General features: G+C 45.2%; 1 protein-coding gene across 1 annotated transcript in view; it reads right to left on the minus strand.

The window, feature by feature from the left end:
• PCSK2 (proprotein convertase subtilisin/kexin type 2) overlaps nt 1-14,681 on the minus strand; it is a 369,694-nt gene that overhangs the window by 17,756 nt on the left and 337,257 nt on the right. The window contains exon 9 of the mRNA XM_073628231.1: nt 7,315-7,530. Within this exon, the coding sequence (XP_073484332.1) occupies nt 7,315-7,530 (216 nt within the window). The remainder of the gene's footprint in view (nt 1-7,314; nt 7,531-14,681) is intronic.

The raw sequence follows: 14,681 nt of genomic DNA on the forward strand, positions 1-14,681 counted from the left end.
CCAGAAAAATGCATTTAAAAAAACGTATAAATTGATCTTCATTTTAATGAGTGAAATAAGTACTTAATCCCCTATCAATCAGCAAGATTTCTGACTCCCAGGTGTCTTCTATACAGGCAACAAGCTGAGATTAGGAGTGCTCTCTTAAAGTGAGTGCTCCTAATCACAGCTTGTTACCTGTATAAAAGACACCTGTCCACAGAAGCAATCAATGAACCAACCAATCAATCAGATTCCAATCTCTCCACCATGGCCAAGACAAAAGAGCTGTCCAAGGATGTCAGGGACAAAATTGTAGACCTACACAAGGCTGGAATGGGCTACGAGACCATTGTCAAGCAGCTTGGTGAGATGGTGGCAACAGTTGGTGCGATTATTCGCAAATGGAAGAAACACAAAATAACTGTCAATCTTCCTCGGTCTGGGGCTCTATGCAAGATCTCACCTCGTGGAGTTTCAATGATCATGAGGATGGTGAGGAATCAGCCCAGAACTACACGGGGGAATTTTGTCAATGATCTCAAGGTGGCTGAGACCATAGTCACCAAAAAAGCAATTGGTAACACACTATGACGTAAGGAACTGAAATCCTGTAGCCCCCGCAAGGTCCCCCTGCTCAAGAAAGCACATGTACAGGGCCGTCTAAAGTTTGCTAATAAACATCTGAATGATTTCAGAGGCGAACTGGGTAAAAGTGGTGTGGTCAGATGAGGCCAAAATCGAGCTCTTTGACATCAACTCCACTCACCCTGTTTGGAGGAGGAGGAATGCTGCCTATGACCCCAAGAACACCATCCCCATCATCAAACATGGAGATGGAAACATTATGCTTTGGGGGCGTTTTTCTGCTAAGGGGACAGGACAACCTCACCGCATCAAAGGGACGATGGACAGGGACATGTACCATCAAATTTTGAGTGAGAACCTCCTTCCCTCGGCCAGGGCTTTGAAAATGGGTAATGGATGGGTATTCCAGCATGACAACGACCCAAAACACACAGCCAGTGCAGCTAAGGAGTGGCTCAAGAAGAAGAACATTAAGGTCCTGGAGTAGCCTAGTCAGTCTCCACACTTTAATCCCATACAAAATATGTGGAGGGAGCTGAAGGTTCAAGTTACCAAACGTCAGCCTCGAAACCTTAATGACTTCGAGAGGATCTGCAAAGAGGGGTGGGACAAAATCTCTCCTGAGATGTGCACAAACCTGGTGGCCAACTACAAGAAACGTCTGACCTCTGTGATTGCCAACAAGGGTTTTACCACCAAGTACTAAGTCATGTTTTGCGAAGGGGTCAAATACTTATTTCACTCATTAAAATGCAAATCAATTCCTAACTTTTTTGAAATGTGTTTTTCTGGATTATTTTGTTGTTATTCTGCCTCTCACTGTTCAAATAAACCTACCATTAAAATTATAGACTGATCATTTCTTTGTCAGTGGGCAAATGTACAAAATCAGCGGGGGGATCAAATACTTTTTTCCCTCACTGTATATGCTTCTTATTTTCATTATGATGTTCATCTTTTATTCCATACTTTCATTTAATTAAATCCCCACTTTTCCCAATATCCTCATCTTTGGAATGGCACTGAATATGAAAATGCAAACCTATGTGTTCACTGGTTTAGCCTCATCCACACAATGGAGTGTGAGAGCAAATCTGCACAACACAGAATGTGGCCACATTAAACTGATATTATGGTAAAGTGGCACATTCTGCATGGCTGCATCAATACCATAGGCAGTTTGGGGGAGATTTGAATATTCACACTAGGAGGGACATTTATGAGTTCTGTTGCAAAGTAAGGTAATGCTAAACAGGAGAAGAGAGACAGAATGCGTGAAAGGCTTGCTACAAGTTTACAGCTTGATTTATACATTCTTCCTTCAGCTGCCCTAAGGTAGCGCTGTGAGAAAATACAACCTGACCCTGACCACTACTTAATTGTGAGTCTGTTTAGAATGAAAATCTATCTCATATTTAGTGATAAATCTGTCCCTGAACTTTGCAAACCTAACTTATTTGGCTGCCCAGAATTCCAGGCGAGGGGTGACATATTCACAAGAACACGGTTGCATAGACTTAGGTAAATGAGAGGCAACCCATCCTAATGTGTCAGTCATTTTGTTTGATAAATGTTACCCTGAGAATGTCCATATAAAATGTGTGCAATCTGCTTGACATGCATAACAGTTGACTAAATGTGCTGTATTTCTGCACATCATGTGAGTCTGTAAATCTTCCCACTGTCTTGTTGCCTGGAACTATTTAGCAATTTGAAAGTTGTCACTTCATAGAGATGAGGTTAGAGCACGCTATAACACTGGCAGGGATGTTTTAGCAAGGGAGGCAATAGCTTTTACTTTTTTCAAGGAAACTATTTAACCACTTGACAACTGGGCACTTAAACCCCCTTCCTAACCAGACCAATTTTCAGCTTTTGGTGCTCTCACATTTTGAATGACAATTACTCAGTCATGCAACACTGTATCTTTATGAAATTTTTGTCCTTTTTTTCACACAAATAGAGCTTTCTTTTGGTGGTATTTAATCACTGCTGGGTTTTTTATTTTTTGCGCCGTAAAAGAAAAAAGACCGAAAAATCTGTAAAAAAATACATTTTTCTTCATTTCTGTTATAATATTTTGCAAATTAGTAATTTTTCTTCATATATTTTGGCCAAAATTTATACCGCTACATATCTTTGGTAAAAATAACCCAAATCGGTGGATATTATTTGGTCTTTTTGAAAGTTATAGAGTCCAAAAGCTATGGTGCGCATATCTGAAAATTGATCACACCTGAATTACTGACGGCCTATCTAATTTCTTGAGACCCTAACATGCCAGAAAAGTACAAATACCCCCCAAATGACCCCTTTTTGGAAAGAAGACATTCCAAGGTATTTAGAAAGATGCATGGTGAGTTTTTTGAAGTTGTCATTTTTTCCCACAATTCTTTGCAAAATCAAGGTTTTTTTTTTACTTTTTTTTTTTTCCACAAAATTGTCATATTAGCAGGGTATTTCTCACAGACCGCATATGCATACCACAAATTACACCCCAAAACACATTCTGCTACTACTCCCGAGTATGGTGATACCACATGTGTGAGACTTTTACACAGCGTGGCCACATACAGAGGCCCAACATGCAGGGGAGCACCTTCAGGCGTTCTGGAGCACCCAGGCCAATTCTGACATTTCTCTCCTACATGTAAAAATCATCATTTATTAGCTAGAAAATTACTTAGAACCCCAAAACATTATATATGTTTTTTTAGCAAAGACCCTGGAGAATACAATGGCGGTCATTGCAACTTTTTATCTCGCACGGTATTTGCGCAGCAATTTTTTTAACGCTTTTTTTTGGAAAAAAAAATGTTTTGTGCTTTACAAAAACCAAAACAGTAAAGTTAGCCCAATGTTTTTGCATAATGTGAAAGATGAAGTTACGCCGAGTAAATAGATACCCAACATGTCACCCTTCAAAATTGCACGCGCTTGTGGAATGGCGCCAAACTTTGCTACTCAAAAATCCCCATAGGCGACGCTTTAAAATTTTTTACTGGTTACATGTTTTGAGTTACAGAGGAGGTCTAGGGCCAAAATTATTGCTCTCGCTCTACCGATCGTAGCGATACCTCACATGTGTGGTTTGAACACCGTTTTCATATGTGGGCGGGACTTACGTATGCGTTCGCTTCTGCATGCGAGCACACAGGGACAGGGGCGCTTTAAAAATTTTTTTTTTTTTTATTGTTCATTTTACTTTATTTATTTTAGTTTGATGCTTTTTTCCAAAAAAATAAATTTTTGACCACTTTTATTCCTATTACAAGGAATATAAACATCCTTGTAATAGGAATATGGCATGACAGGTCCTCTTTACAGTGAGATATGGAGTCAATAAGACCCCACATCTCACCTCTAGGCTGGGAAGCCTGAAATTAAAAAAAAAAAAAAAAAAAAGATCCTGGCTTCGATCGTAGCGGTGAGTCGGTAGAAGCACCTCAAGGCGGCGGGAAGGGGGGACGTCCCCTCTCGCCTCCCGTAAGAACGATCAAGCAGTGGAACAGCTGCTATGATCGTTCTCATGGTGTAGGGAATCGCCGGCTGAAAAAGCTGATATCTGAATGATGCCTGTAGCTGCAACCATCATTCAGATATCTCCGCACAAAGTCAAGGACGTTGTATGACGGCCGGCGGGCGGGAAGTGGTTAAAACGCTTTTTTTTTTTTTAACACAAAGTTGTCCATTTATACAATATTTTTACCACATAACATGTACATGCCAAAAATGACACCCAAAATAGATTCTCCTGCTCCTCCTGAGTACGGCGATACCACATGTGTGAGACTTCCACAGCCTGGCCACATACAGAGGGCGAGTACAGCTGAGCATGGCTCAGCATGGCAGGGTATGGCGGGGTATTGCGGAGTATGGCGGGGTATTGCGGAGTATGGCGGGGTATTGTGGAGTATGGCGGGGTATGGCGGAGTATGGCGGGGTATGGCGGAGTATGGCGGGGTATTGCGGGGTATGGCGGAGTATGGCGGGGTATGGCGGAGTATGGCGGGGTATGGCGGGGTATGGCGGAGTATGGCGCGGTATGGCAGAGTATGGTGGAGTATGGCGGGGTATGGCGGGGTATTGCGGGGTATGGCGGAGTATGGTGGAGTATGGCGGGGTATTGCGGAGTATGGCGGGGTATGGCGGGGGCATGGCAGAGTATGGCGGGGGGCATTGCAGAGTATGGCGGGGGCATTGCAGAGTATTGTGGGGGCATTGCAGAGTATTGTGGGGGCATTGCAGAGTATTGCACAGCATTGCAGAGTATTGTGGGGGCATTGCAGAGTATTGTGGGGGTATTGCAGAGTATTGCACAGCATTGCAGAGTATTGTGGGGGCATTGCAGAGTATTGTGGGGGTATTGCAGAGTATTGCACAGCATTGCAGAGTATTGCACAGCATTGCAGAGTATTGTGGGGGCATTGCAGAGTATTGCACAGCATTGCGAGTATTGTGGGGGTATTGCAGAGTATTGCACAGCATTGCAGAGTATTGTGGGGGCATTGCAGAGTATTGCAGAGTATTGTGGGGGTATTGCAGAGTATTGTGGGGGTATTGCAGAGTATTGCACAGCATTGCAGAGTATTGTGGGGGTATTGCAGAGTATTGTGGGGGTATTGCAGAGTATTGCACAGCATTGCAGAGTATTGTGGGGGTATTGCAGAGTATTGTGCTGGTATTGCAGAGTATTGCACAGCATTAGTAGTAGGGATGGCTGAGCATGGATGGATGGATGTCTCTGTGCAGCGCTGTGGGCACTACACATCCAGCCCACAGCGCTGCAGACATCCATCCATCCCCCTCCCCGCTCACTGTGTACAGATCGGTACACAGGAGGGGAGGAGAGGAACCGGCGTCATCAGATGACGCCGGTCTGTTTACATGTGATCGCGCCGTCATTTGACGGCTCGATCACATGGTAAACGGCCGCGATCAGCGGCCATTTACCGGGATCCGTGATGCGCCGGGTCCCCTGGACCCGGCGGTCACGGATGTGTTCGGGTGCGCGCCCCAGGGGGCGCGCGAGAGGGGAATTCTGGGAGGACGTCATAGTACGTCCACCCAGAGTTATCCAACCGCCCTGCAGCCGTCATTCGGCTATGGGCCGGTTGGTAAGTGGTTAAAATATGGGAATAAAAAAAAGATGATTGAAAGCACCCCAGCAGTGTTATAGTTTGATGCAACCTCTGTAACTGTCACTTTTCCTGGACAGCTTGGTCTGCACATAAATGCAGATAAAGTTATGAATGAAAAAATAATCATATGCCTAATACTATCATCACATACAACATACACTATATTACCAAAAAGTATTGGGACGCCTGCCTTTACACACACACATGAACTTTATTGGCATCCCAGTCTTAGTCCGTAGGGTTCAAAATTGAGTAGGCCCACCCTGTGCATCTATAACAGCTTCAACTCTTCTAGGAAGTCCGTCCATGAGGTTTAGGAGTGTGTCTATAGGGATGTTTGACCATTCTTCCAGAAGCGCATTTATGAGGTCAGGCACTGATGTGGATGAGAAGGCCTGGCTCGCAATCTCCGCTCTAATTCATCCCAAAGGTGTCCTATCAGGTTGAGGTCAGGATTCTGTGCAAGCCAGTCTGGTTCCTGCACCTCAAACTTGCTCATCCATGTCTTTATGGACCTTGCTTTGTGCCCTGGTGTGCAGTCATGTTGGAACAGGGGGCCATCCCCAAACTGTTCCCACAACGTTGGGAGCATGAAATTGTCCACAATGTCTTGGTATGTTGACGCCTTAAGAGTTGCCTTCACTGGAACTAAGGGGCCAAGCCCAACCCCTGAAAAAAACCCCCACACAATAATCCCCTCTCCATCAAATTATTTGGACCAGTTCACAAAGCAAGATCCATAAAGACATGGATGAGCGAGTTTGTGGTGTTTTTAGAGAGTTTATAGACCTTGCTTTGTGCACTGGTCCAAATAATTTGGTGGAGGGGGGGTTATGGTGTGGGGTCATTTATCAGGGGTTAGGCTTGGCCCCTTAGTTCCAGTGAAGGGAACTCTTAAGGCATGTCCACTTGACTGGCCTGCACAGAGTCCTGCCCTCAACCTGATAGAACACCTTTGGGATGAATTAGAGCGGAGACTGCGAGCCAGTCCACATCAGTGCCTGACCTTACTTCTGGAAGAATGGTCAAACATTCCCATAGACACACTCCTAAACCTTGTAGACAGCCTTCCCAGAAGAGTTGAACCTGTTATAGCTGCAAAGGGTGGGCCAACACAATGTTGAACCCTGTTGAACCGTATGGACTAAGACTGAGATGCCATCAAATTTCATGTGTGTGTAAAGGTAGACGTCCAAATAATTTTGGTAATATAGTGTGTATATGTATAAAAGTTATCAATTTTGTTCATGACAGTGGTCTATTTGCTGTAATGTTTTTTCTACACTCCTAATATTTGTCTCATACATTTTCTTGTATTTGCACCTTTATAGACAGTTTACATCCAACACAGGCCTGCTTATTTTCCTCTCAGAATACAAAACATTTTTACTGTACGAACTGTATAGCCAAATACAGTAAGAACCAATGCAACTTAAAGGATGTTTGGATTGTTTAAATATTAACATATTTCTCATCCGTCGCCAGTGAAAGCCTCACTGGGTTTTCTATCATTTAAAATGAGCTTTAACAAAAGAACATCTGCTGTTTCTATTGTAAAGCTGGTGCTTGATGATGCCTAGGGGCAGATGACAGCCTGTATACATACCACGCCAGCTTCAGGATTTCGTTTTCTTCCATTGCTGAATGTAGAGGCTAAAGTGGAAGAGCAGCTTTCATCGTATAGTGCAGTCCGACCATCATTAATAGCAGAGTTTATGGAGATGGTCCACATGCTGGATGCATAACCATCACAGTTACAGTCATCATAACTTCCTCCATCTCCAGACGCCCAGACATAAATACTTCCTTTTCCACCGCGACCCTGTTGCATAAAATCAGTATGACAATGCATTAGTTACCTCTGCAATTTAAAATGATGTTAAAAACATAAATACAGCACATGTTCTTAAGGATTTTAATGCAGATGTATGTTCAACGTGTTTGTCATGGCATTATAATACACACACATTTCCCCAAGTTTTTTATGCTGCCAGAAATCCAGAATGCTTCTAAAGTATGGGCTGCCTTTGCTGCATTGATATTTCAACCAATGTATTCAGCCCAGCCTGCTGGACTACAGAACTCAGCCTATCTTCCAACCCTGCAACAGCTATTCTCCTGGGGCCAGTGTGGCCATACAGTTATGGGGACCGGTCTTTGAGACTTTTTGTGGTCACTTGAGCATGTTTTTCATTATATGAACTTTATTTACCAGGCTAAGAAACAATTGATGACCAAATGTGAATTCATATGTGTTTGGAGTGACCCCACATACAGTATCTCATAAAAGTGAGTAAACCCTCACATTTTTGTAAATATTTTATTAATCTTTTTATATGACAACACTGAAGAAATGACACTTTGCTACAATGTAAAGTAGTGAGTGTACAGCTTGTATGACAGTGTGAATTTGCCGTCCCCTCAAAATAACTCAACACACAGCCATTAATGTCTAAACCGCTGGCAACAACAATACTGTATTTGAGCTGTATACTGCCCTTGGGGGGTTTTCCTGGCAGCTGCGTTTGGCCCCAATACACAACTCTCTACTTTTGGGGTAGCCTGAACTCCTCTTTTGGGATTGGGTATCTCTGAGCCTTTTTCAGCTCTTTATGTTTACTTCTACTAAAGCCATTTTGGGCCGAAATGCGTAGAGATCAAGATTAACAACTGGATTCTGTACTAACTGGCCCAGTACAATTTGTTTGAAATCTGTTACTTATGTGCAGTTATGCTGTATATATTTCTGGGCTAGAATTGTATGGGTTATATGTGCTGTCACCCCGCTTGGGATTGTAGTCAACATTCGGTATGGATGTATGAAGCTTTTATACTGATTTTAATGATTTTTGAATTATGAATAAACTTTGTATACTTTTATACACAAGACTCTAGACCTCATTTCCTATATTTAGGGGTTATATGTGGCAAACTTTAAAGTCCTCCCTTTCCTTTTGTTTCTTGTTTGAGTTTGACACTTTTTGGATTTGGCGCCACATCAACAGCTTGTGCTTCACTTTGTTTTATCTTCCAACCCCCTCTATCCCTCTTCATATGCATATGCTGATTTCTTTCCCAATAAAACAATACTGCTGCCTTGGATCTCAAGAGCCTGCCCACGCACTGTGTAGGAAAAGGACTCTTGGGATATGTCATTTTTGGGGTCTGTCTATGTCAATTGGAAATAAGCTCTCAGCAGTAGGGATGAGCTTCGAGTTCGAGTCGAACTCATGTTCGACTCGAACATTGGCTGTTCGCAAGTTCACCGAACAGCGAACAATTTGGGGTGTTCGCGGCAAATTCGAATGCCGCGGAACACCCTTTAAAAGTCTATGGGAGAAATCAAAAGTGCTAATTTTAAAGGCTAATATGCAAGTTATTGTCATAAAAAGTGTTTGGGGACCTGGGTCCTGCCCCAGGGGACATGGATCAATGCAAAAAAAAGTTTTAAAAACGGCCGTTTTTTCAGGAGCAGTGATTTTAATAATGCTTAAAGTCAATCAATAAAAGTGTAATATCCCTTTAAATGTCGTACCTGGGGGGTGTCTATAGTGTGCCTGTAAAGGGGCGCATGTTTCCTGTGTTTAGAACAGTCTGACAGCAAAATGACATTTTGAAGGAAAAAACTCATTTAAAACTACTCGTGGCTATTGCATTGCCGACAATACACATAGAAGTTCATTGATAAAAACGGCATGGGAATTCCCCAAAGGGGAACCCCGAACCAAAATTAAAAAAAAAAAATGACGTGGGAGTCCCCCTAAATTCCATACCAGGCCCTTCAGGTCTGGTATGGATATTAAGGGGAACCCCGGCCAAAATTAAAAAAAAAAAAATGACGTGGGGTTCCCCCTAAATTCCATACCAGACCCTTCAGGTCTGGTATGGATTTTAAGGGGAACCCCGCGCCAAAAAAAAAAAAAAAACGGCGTGGGGTCCCCCCAAAAATCCATACCAGACCCTTATCCGAGCACGCAACCTGGCAGGCCGCAGGAAAAGAGGGGGGGACGAGAGTGCGGCCCCCCTCCCTCCTGAACCGTACCAGGCCACATGCCCTCAACATTGGGAGGGTGCTTTGGGGTAGCCCCCCAAAACACCTTGTCCCCATGTTGATGAGGACAAGGGCCTCATCCCCACAACCCTGGCCGGTGGTTGTGGGGGTCTGCGGGCGGAGGGCTTATCGGAATCTGGAAGCCCCCTTTAACAAGGTGACCCCCAGATCCCGGCCCCCCCCCTGTGTGAAATGGTAAGGGGGTACATAAGTACCCCTACCATTTCACGAAAAAAGTGTCAAAAATTTTAAAAATGACAAGAGACAGTTTTTGACAATTCCTTTATTTAAATGCTTCTTCTTTCTTCTATCTTCCTTCATCTTCTGGTTCTTCTGGTTCTTCTGGCTCTTCTGGTCCTTCCTCCGGCATTCTCGTCCAGCATCTCCTCCGCGGCGTCTTCTATCTTCTTCTCCTCGGGCCGCTCCACACCCATGGCATGGGGGGGAGGCTCCCGCTCTTCTCTTCTTCTTTTCTTCTCTTCTTCTCTTCTTCTTTTCTTCTTTTCTTCTCCGGGCCGCTCCGCAATCCATGCTGGCATGGAGGGAGGCTCCCGCTGTGTGACGGCGCTCCTCGTCTGACAGTTCTTAAATAACGGGGGGGGCGGGGCCACCCGGTGACCCCGCCCCCCTCTGACGCACGGTGACTTGACGGGACTTCCCTGTGACGTCACAGGGAATGCCACAGGGAAGTCCCGTCAAGTCACCGTGCGTCAGAGGGGGGCGGGGTCACCGGGTGGCCCCGCCCCCCGTTATTTAAGAACTGTCAGACGAGGAGCGCCGTCACACAGCGGGAGCCTCCCTCCATGCCAGCATGGATTGCGGAGCGGCCCGGAGAAGAAAATGAAGAAGAGAAGAAGAGAAGAAAAGAAGAAGAGAAGAGTGGGAGCCTCCCCCCCATGCCATGGGTGCGGAGCGGCCCGAGGAGAAGAAGACAGAAGACGCCGCGGAGGAGATGCTGGACGAGAACGCCGGAGGAAGAACCAGAAGAGCCAGAAGAACCAGAAGAACCAGAAGATGAAGGAAGATAGAAGAAAGAAGCATTTAAATAAAGGAATTGTCAAAAACTGTCTCTTGTCATTTTTAACATTTTTGACACTTTCTTCGTGAAATGGTAGGGGTACTTATGTACCCCCTTACCATTTCACACAGGGGGGGGGCCGGGATCTGGGGGTCACCTTGTTAAAGGGGGCTTCCAGATTCCGATAAGCCCCCCGCCCGCAGACCCCCACAACCACCGGCCAGGGTTGTGGGGATGAGGCCCTTGTCCTCATCAACATGGGGACAAGGTGTTTTGGGGGGCTACCCCAAAGCACCCTCCCAATGTTGAGGGCATGTGGCCTGGTACGGTTCAGGAGGGAGGGGGGGCCGCACTCTCGTCCCCCCCTCTTTTCCTGCGGCCTGCCAGGTTGCGTGCTCGGATAAGGGTCTGGTATGGATTTTTGGGGGGACCCCACGCCGTTTTTTTTTTTTTTTTTGGCGCGGGGTTCCCCTTAAAATCCATACCAGACCTGAAGGGTCTGGTATGGAATTTAGGGGGAACCCCACGTCATTTTTTTTTTTTAATTTTGGTCGGGGTTCCCCTTAATATCCATACCAGACCTGAAGGGCCTGGTATGGAATTTAGGAGGACTCCCACGTCATTTTTTTTTTTAATTTTGGTTCGGGGTTCCCCTTTGGGGAATTCCCATGCCGTTTTTATCAATGAACTTCTATGTGTATTGTCGGCAATGCAATAGCCGCGAGTAGTTTTAAATGAGTTTTTTCCTTCAAAATGTCATTTTGCTGTCAGACTGTTCTAAACACAGGAAACATGCGCCCCTTTACAGGCATACTATAGACACCCCCCAGCTACGAAATTTAAAGGGATATTACACTTTTATTGTTTGACTTTAAGCATTATTAAAATCACTGCTCCTGAAAAAACGGCCGTTTTTAAAACTTTTTTTTGCATTGATCCATGTCCCCTGGGGCAGGACCCAGGTCCCCAAACACTTTTTATGACAATAACTTTCATATAAGCCTTTAAAATTAGCACTTTTGATTATTCATGTTCGTGTCCCATAGACTTTAACGGTGTTCGCATGTTCGAACGAACTTTTTTCCTGTTCGCATGTTCTGGTGCGAACCGAACAGGGGGGTGTTCGGCTCATCCCTACTCAGCAGTTGTCATTGAAATAATTTCTCAATCCTGGTGATGGTGATAAAGGGAATAATTCAAGCTGTTTCTCACTACAGTATCAAGCGAACAGAAATAAATAATGCTGGGACATGTATAGAGGGGGTGAGGGAGGTTTGGGTTTAAATTTGGGCAATGCCTGGACATACACTTTAAAGAGTGGAATGACCAGAATCATTCAAGGATCTAAGTAATTAATTAGATCTAACTGTGCAGGCATACTTATAATTATATATCCCCCTGTTTAGCTTTACTTGTTTTGTCTGAGCCTAATACTTCACCTGCAGTGCTGGATCAATCTCTTGCCCATTATTTCAAGATGATCCAAACAAAAATCCCTGAACTTTTCTCCATGAATGTTTGCAGAAAACCTGTTGTCAGTTACGTGGTAACAGAAAGGTAAAAAGAAGCACAGGAGCAGAGCACCATGTGGAGTGGGTCATGTTGGAGGGCATGACTTCCTATACTGCACACTCCCTCGACTCTTTTCCTCAGTTTTATTAGGAAAAGGCTAAAACCTAATATGTTATTTTTTGAGCTGCGCAGGACCCCTTCATCAGGCATGTTCATCACATCGCGAAGGGGTTCTGCGTGGCTCCAAAACGTTGCACTATGTCTTCTGTGATGTGATAATTTTTTTATAAAGATTTAGACGTAATTGACGATCTGCGGTGTGCTGGCGAATACGTGCATTTGATCTGTGCTCACATTGTAACACTGGCCCTAAAATGACACATTTCCACAAATAATTCCTGATGGTCTAATGAGCGTAACCGCATAGTAAATAACCCCTAGTGGTGGTCTAGTGGTGGAAAAACACAGATATAAAATATAAAAAGATCACTTACCTGTTCCTGGGCTTTTTGTTCACAACAGAAAACAGCGACCTTGCTAATGACAGCCACATACAACACTGTTCCTTTTCTGCCAGCAACATAGTGAGCTCTCACTCACTCTTTACCCCATTTTCTCTGTACCCCTACACAGAAATGATATGCTTTCGCTTCTGGGTTACAGGTTCAGAGAAGCCGGGATTTCCAAGGATGCCAGAGTGACAAGCGAGTGTGATTTGCCATACCACTGGCAAAATAGGAGCTGTGCTGAATGTGGTGGACTGCCCCAAACAACTGCTCTCATGGCACAGGCATACTGACACATCCTGGCACACAAAAAGCCTTGGTAAACCAGGATAAATAAAGGATGGATTTCACCAGCAGGGACTGCAAAAACGTAATTGTGTACTCTAGTTTACTCCCACACTCCAAAGATATGCTGGTAGGCAATTGGCTCCTGTTCAAACTGATCCTAGTATGTGTTTGCTTGTGTGTTCGTCTGTAAGAGAGGGTGTAGGAAAGTTGTGGGGCTCCAGGATGCTAATTTCATTCAGAGGAAACTGGGATTGCAGTTTCCTAAGTGATTGGTAAAACCCAGTTTGAGACCTGGAGCCCAGAGATTTCACTAGGATATGGGAGGGAGAAATCCCCAATCCTGGGACCAGGTTTTGCAGACAACTGGCACACACATGGCACAGGTGTTCACACCCTTCCCGAAGAGCCCGAGTGACTGCAAGGGAGGAGCCAGAAGTGTGCATGTCTGCGCGGTGCAGTCTATAATAGAAAAGACAGCGGGTCAAAGCAGCAGGGAGATGCCAGAAGGAGAGCTGACAAAGGTACAGCCTTTGTACATGAGCACAGGGACGCTGTGTTAGATGGTCAGGAGGAACAGAACACAAGGTTTGAGCAACTGTGCTGCTAAAGAGAGCCAGGAGGCTGAATATTACTTTATTTCATGTTTATGGTGGAAACTCCTGTAGCACCATCTATTATGCTAGATTGTACATAGTTTTTAGTGTAGGAAAATTTAGCCTGGCTGAGAGCCAGGCTGGTTTGAATCTGGGTAAGGGTGAGTGACTCAGGGAGGCTGGATGAGTCAGCAGGCAGCACCTCTGGTACCTCCCCCTACTTACTGGAACCTTGGAAAAGGTCCCAGAAAAATAGGAGGGAGGTTAGGGGGAGCTGGCTGGAGTGTTGAGGAGGGTCCCAGCCAATCCCCAGCAAGGGAGCTGGCAGGGGATGGGCACCTCTTAAATACTCCGGGTCATGCCAGCAAAGGGAAGCCAGGTGGAAGATGGAGGAGTGCTAAGGAGGCTGTCGGTGGCCCTTGAGGGTGCCCCCTAGTCTGGGGGGGTGACCTCGGACCAGGGCTCGGGTGCTGGAGCAATCCTCCAACAAGACACGGAGGAGTCCTGTCCTGGATGCACAGGAGCAGGTGTGAGGACTCCAGGAGAAGACAGCTGGGTGGGCTGGTGAGTGTGCAATCTAGGAGAACTGTGGAGAAGTAGCCAGGTAGTGAAAGAGACAGCTGCAGCCAGGTGGACTGGCAGTGCCTGAAGAGGTGGTGCTGGGATCAGCAACCACAGGGATGTAAGCTAGACACTAGGGAAGAGCCAAACACCCCCGGTTCGGTTCGCACCAGAATCTGCGAACGGACCGAAAATTTGCACGAATGTTAGAACCCCATTGACGTCTATGGGACTCGAACGTTCGAAATCAAAAGTGCTAATTTTAAAGGCTAATTTGCATTGTCCTAAAAAGGGTTTGGGGACCCGGGTCCTGCCCCAGGGGACATGTATCAAAGCATCAAAAATTGTAATTACATGCCCTTGTTAAACAGGGGCTTAAAAATTGGGCCTTAGGCACTGGTGGTGGCACTCAGAACCAAAAATGTTCTTACAAGCTATCAGCAT

Source organism: Aquarana catesbeiana, linkage group LG04 (assembly GCF_042186555.1).
Source record: "Aquarana catesbeiana isolate 2022-GZ linkage group LG04, ASM4218655v1, whole genome shotgun sequence".
Lineage (NCBI taxonomy): Eukaryota > Metazoa > Chordata > Amphibia > Anura > Ranidae > Aquarana > Aquarana catesbeiana.